The 6169-nt window shown below is 32.5% G+C and overlaps 1 protein-coding gene across 3 annotated transcripts; it reads right to left on the minus strand.

Moving 5' to 3' along the window:
• Nucleotides 1-1008: 1008 nt before the first annotated feature.
• LOC148191050 (protein GRAVITROPIC IN THE LIGHT 1-like) lies at nt 1009-3861 on the minus strand. 3 transcript variants are annotated; one of them, XM_088101716.1, is made up of 3 exons: nt 3727-3842; nt 3387-3444; nt 1009-2463 (listed from the first exon to the last, which is right to left on the minus strand). In XM_088101716.1, exon 3 carries the CDS (start codon nt 2425-2427, stop codon nt 1168-1170), a length of 1260 nt encoding a protein of 419 aa, XP_087957842.1. In that variant the 5' UTR covers nt 2428-2463; nt 3387-3444; nt 3727-3842; the 3' UTR covers nt 1009-1167. The 3 variants fall into 3 exon arrangements, with proteins under 3 accessions (XP_087957842.1, XP_087957841.1, XP_087957843.1); XM_088101715.1 differs by lacking the exon at nt 3727-3842 and adding an exon at nt 3239-3299 and having other exon boundaries at nt 3387-3683; XM_088101717.1 differs by lacking the exon at nt 3387-3444 and having other exon boundaries at nt 3727-3861.
• Between the last annotated feature and the right edge of the window lie 2308 nt (nt 3862-6169).

The raw sequence follows: 6169 nt of genomic DNA on the forward strand, positions 1-6169 counted from the left end.
AAAAGAAAGAAAAGAAAAGCTCAATGCAAGGGAAAGTTGGGAAGAAGTGAGAATGGTTGTGAATGAATCTCTTTACTCAAGGATTTTGTGATCCAGAATTTTGTTTTTGGCGCCGTTGATGGGGATCAAAAATTTTATTTGTCAATGGGTTACAGGGGAAGTGACTTTCATCTCATGCGATAATAAGAGAGGCGATTTCTAAACTTTTACAAATTGTTTCTTTGTGATTGTAATTTGTAATTGTTTTGTGAGCAGTGAACTGTTTATCTTGATTTGAGATAAGCGACTGGATTTAGGATTTGTAAGATATGAACCAGGATAAAATCATTTGTACAAATTTCTCTCAACCTTTCTTTATTTGTTATTATTATTTGTTTGATAAGTTTAATTGAGTAGAAATTAAAAAGCACACGTTCGTATTAAAAGCCTCTTAGTTTGTTATTCACGCTAAATGTTGCCACTCTAACAAAAGAGTAAAAGAAAAATACCTTAATAACATTTACATGTACTTAGAAGGATAATCTTGAATTTTTTTTCAAAATTTGGAAGTTTAGGGAAAAATTGTTGGAGTGAAAGAAGGCCTCAACAAATTCCGGCGACTTTTTGATAGGGTGGATGAAGAAATGTGATAGTCTCAGGAAGCGACACCCTTAAATTTGATATAGAAGTATAAGTTCCAATAAAATATTTAAAACCATAAAATAAAAAATAAAAACACGAGCAAAGACGTTTACGTAAAGATGCATCACTTCTTGATTATGACACTAAAACTAAAGAAAAAATGCATCCCCAGGAACATTACTTCCCCCATCAGAGATTATTTTTAGTGAGCAATTAATTGTATTTTCAAACACACTATCTGTTCTAATTTGCAATTTTCAATAAATTTTAGTCAACAGCAATTTGCTCCTAATCATCCCCGTTTTTTATATACCACGCCTTCCTGTTCCCCTCCACAAAAACTGGAATTCTGGTGCAGGAACTTTCACAATACAAGGGGCTTGAATGTAAACAAGGATGAAAGGCTCATTTACTCTTACAACCACTAAAAGGGATATGAAAAATTACAGACAACAGAATTATCTTTCAAGATAAAGAAACAACAATTCAAACAAACCACGTACAATCAACTATGCATTTGCTGAAAGCCTTGCCTCTATTCAGGAATCATTCAGCAACCTTCATACCAGACAGATAGACTTTACTCTGAATCACACTTCCCCCAATCCAAAATCCAGGCATAACCATCAAACCAACTTTGGGTTTTTCATCATTGTCATCCATTATCAGATTCTTGACCACGCTTTCCATATAAACATCTGAGAACTCACTCCCTCCTTTAACCTGGAATACCTTAACGTTGGGCTCAAAAGAATAAGCCAACCTGTGTAAAAGCCAGATTGCCTTGGTCAGTTTAAGAAAAGCCTGGTAAAAGGGAGTCCTTGGATGCCCTCCACCCATCACATAATTTCGCTGATCTAAATTTCCAAAGAATGATGCCTCCATCTTTGGATGAACTACCACTAAGTATTTGCTCCTGCAAAATTTCCCAAATATGGAATCTGGATTTTGCCCTAGCATGTCCAAGGGATCCATCTCTCTTAAAGCAAGAAATTGGTGGAAGAAGCTCTCTTTAGTTACAGTAATATTGTCTGATTTAACAGAGAAGCTTTCTAGCTCAAAGCCACTAAACATTCTTTGGCATATGTAAGACTCAAATGCATATTTCTTATGAGCTCTCTTTGCATAAACAACATCAGGTTCGATTGAGTTTGCAGCAGCATCAAGGTCCCACCCAGCTGCTTTCATCATGTTGATCAAAGGTTTAGAAAAATCATGAATGGCTTTTGCAGCTGCTTCCACAGCAGAGGTGAACAGATCTGGAGTTAGATCAACAGGGAAAAAGCCATTTTCTTCTTCAGATTCTTTGGTAGACAAACCTCTAAGCTTCAGATTTTTCTCTAGTTTTGCTCGCTTCTGGCTAGCCTCCTCAATCTGCTGCTGCAATTGATGGATCTCGGAGTCTTTGTTCTGGATTTCAGATTGGAATTTCTTCACCATGACCTCATAAGTTTTCAGAAGATTCTGTTGTTCTTGAATTTCTGCAGCTAATCGTGAGTCTTGGGGAGAAACACACATGGGTTTTGGATTGTTCTCCCTGTAGAAATGCTTGAGTTCAGACAGATTTTTCAGCTCACTAATAACAAGTTTATCTGCAGTGTGGATTTTATCAGGGTCATAAGGAGTATGAGCAGCTTGTAGCTGGATATAAGCTGACTTCAAGGAAGAGATGTTTGTAAAAATTTTAGATATTAGAGTCTTCATTGCTTCTGGATTCTGATTCATGGCCTCTTCCATTGGTTGAGGATGGACCTTTTGGCTGTTGCTCTCACGTAATTGGGTCTCTTTTGCTCCAGTGGGTAGCATAGCTAACGCCAAGAAAGAGATGGTTGAACAAACTTTCTGTCAACAGAACAGAAATTAACTTAGCTCACAAGCCTTCAAAGAAGTTTAAATCAACCCTCTTAGTGCAGAAATAACATTTTTTACTACATTGGATGAGTGTTGAATTCATATTTCGCAACTGAAGTGTTTACAAAAGACAGGTGAAGAGAACTAAACAGACTTAGAACATGCGAAAAGTTCAACTTCAAAAGCCTTCAAAGACATTAACGCAACCTAATACAACAAAATAGAGATAATATTGTACTAAAGTCCATTAAGCCAAAAGGAGACATGACCACTGAAGCAAATAATTACATCATTATTGACAAAGGATATATGTTATAACAAATCAAGAACAAACCATGTAAGCAATAAGCAACTACCATATCAGGACAATAGTGCTTTACCCAAAACAATTTCTTTAGCTGATAATATCCCAATCTTTTGTGGCCATAGTTTCTTATACAGCATGTTTAAAAAAGAAGGTTCAAATTCTGGCTGTTCTGCATCTTACATTACATCTTCCAGAAATCTTGGAAGACATGACCAGGGATCTACTTCTGGTCTACATCATTTTATCAGAGTACCTCCTTGTTTTTCAGAAGCTACAGTCATTTGCTTATCAGAAGAACTGAAACAGCTATATGAGATTTCTGTTTTTTTTTCTTCTAAGATAAAAAAGATAATGATTCCAATTTTCTCAAACAAGCCAATTGAAGAAGCACAATTTTCAACCAATCAAAAGATAAAAGAAATGGCCCCTAGCCTTTAACACAGACATCCAATGTCTCACCATTTCAGTTACTTGAACTACTGACCATTCCACAATTGCACAGCATCAAATTGCAAGTATTCTAACCAAAACCAAAACTTCAGGTAAAAAATAGAAAAAAAGACATCCATTCAGTATACAAATGAAACTGTGGGAACGAGTTTTCTACCTAGAAAGACTGCATTTCAGCAAGAGAATGAATCCAGCTAGCATAATACCCTTGAACCCTAGATATTGCAACAGAAATATTAATACGAGAGAGGATAGCTTCAATGTGGTAAAGAAGAATAAATCAATCCTAACCCAAGAGCAAAACACAACAAAAATTCTATAGCAACCCCGTCTCACAAGAAATTCCCAGAAATTCTGGTGTCTCTATCACAAAAAAAAAAACCCTAAATTATGGAGAGAGAAAAAAATGGATTTTGGAGAAGAGAACATGTGGGCACGAAAGAATGAAGCTTAGCCAAGCAAAAGAAAAAAAGATCTGAGATTTAATTTGGGGTTACCTTGTTGGGAATTTGAAGGAAGAGTGAAGATGAAGTGGAGGTTCAGTAAAGCGAAAGCGTGTTCTTGACAAACAAACAATTAGTATAATTACAAAACCCTATGCGAATCGAAAGGAAACGATGATGGGGTTGTCGTTTTTGTTTTTATATGTTCCATTTTCTTACTATTATTTTATTTTTTATTTGTCTATTTATTTATTTCTTGTTCCACATTCCACCGAAAATTTGACCTTTCACTTATGTAAATGGTAACATAATTATTAATATATGTTAAGTGATTTTTTATATATGTTTCAATTATTTTTATTATCGAATTCTTAATTTTAGTTTTTATGATAAAAATAATTATATATTAAGAACCTAAAGTAATTTTACGTGATGTTGGATGGTTTTTATACGTTTTTGTAATTTTGTAAATATTTATATGATTAGTTCGTCATTTTCTTAAAAGTTTATATAGGAAATGATTAAAATTATAAATTATTTTTCTTATTAATATATTTATTTGAAAAAGAAAAATAAAAAAAAATAATTTAATAACATTACAATTATTTTTATATATATAAATATTTCCTTTTATCAAACTATTCTTAAATTCTATTTTTCAATTATAACAAGATGGTTTTACTTCTAAAATAGAGGAGAAAGGTTAGCTTTTTCTTTTCTTTTCGGTTACTTATTTAATTCTCATTCAATCGGTAAAATAAATATATTACTTTTTATAAGTGTATTTTAAAACTCTATTTTAATAATATTAGTACTATTATTTAAATTATCAAATATTCAATAAGAAGATAATAAAATATATAAAATATTATTATTGTTGTGCAAACATAATTATAACACTAATTAATATATATATATATATATAATTAAAAAAGACATATACTAACGAGAATTATATTGTTCTACAAGTGTAATATTAGAGTTTTTAAAACGTCAGTTTTATAAAGAAATCAAAATTCTACTTCAAGCCTTAACTGTGTCACTAAGCTTCAATATCAATTTCATTAGGATGGAATTTTAATATTGTAGTCTGTTTTACTAACTTTTCATAGGCTCTCATAAGAATTAAGTATTGACAAACGATTTTGTATTGTTGGAAAACAATTTAGGACTAACTTAATTCTATCTAGTTTGTTAACTACTAACTTGATAATACTAAATTTGTCTTGTTAAGTAATAATAATTTGATAGCGTCAATGACACATATCAAATTTGGCGATACCTCTTCATCTACTCATACCATTAAGGTGATCATAACAAACAAGAAAACAAGTAACATACACATAAAGAAGAAATGGTAAGCTAATTTAACCAAAAAACACATATACAATTGAATTATGAATATAACACTTAAACACAAGTAAATTAAACAAATCCTAATACATACAAACATTAGTTCTAGACTTGACCATTCGGATACATATATTGATGACAAACTTTGGCAAATTAGCACTTATAGTGGTCTCTACTACTCTATAGAGTCATTGTCAATGAGTTTCACCCTATCACACACAAGGTTAGTCCCTTAACGCCTTAGGCCAAGGTAAAGCCCCTAGACTAAGACCCTCATGTTCCTCTCACCACATACCCCATCCTTCTCTACATAGGATTGGATAGTTATTAAAGCATCAAGATAACTTCCAATACAAAATCCTTACATCAATACACACACAACTTAAAACCATATAAAAACTTCTCCTTGAAATTTTTTTCGCATTATACTTTATACATACATACATACAGTCATAATATAACTCATAAGACATTGCAAACTTCACACTTAACATTCATAACATCCATAAGAAACCAATTTAGATAAGCAAAAATCAGAGAATCACATAACAGCACCCTAGTGCTTAAACTGATCCTCAATGCAGAAGATCTCGCAAAAGAGAGTGCTCAACACCAAAAAGACATAAAACGCCTTCAAACCTATAATGGTAAATGGTGCTCAACGGTGCCATGTTACCACTCAACATCAGACCATTAACATTTTGGTCGTTGAATGTTGAGAACTAGGGTTGAGCACTATACCAGAAACTTGCAACTACACAACTCTGATCTAATGAACTAAAGTCCTATTCAATTGACCAAATTGGTATTCCTAACTCACTATTTGGTCCAAAAATATGTTTAAGTGTTAGATTAAATACCAATTTTCTCAAATGACTATAGACTTAGTTTATCAATTCAACACTAACCCAAATCAATTCAAAAAAACACACAATCATATTACACAAACAAATTTCAACACACAATTTAACCAATTCCAGACAATAGTTTCATCCATTCGAGAGAACCAAAAGTCAAATTACAGTCAACAAGTCATCCAAACAAAATTCCCATCCAAACTGCAATTTCAGATTAAATTCCACATGCATCAAAGACTAGAAATGTATCATTAACTTAAAATATGATAGTTAGATTCCCTTATTTG

The sequence above is a fragment of the Vigna umbellata genome, chromosome 11, assembly GCF_029865625.1.
Source record: "Vigna umbellata cultivar VRB3 chromosome 11, Vumbellata_1.0, whole genome shotgun sequence".
In the NCBI taxonomy this organism is placed as follows: domain Eukaryota; kingdom Viridiplantae; phylum Streptophyta; class Magnoliopsida; order Fabales; family Fabaceae; genus Vigna; species Vigna umbellata.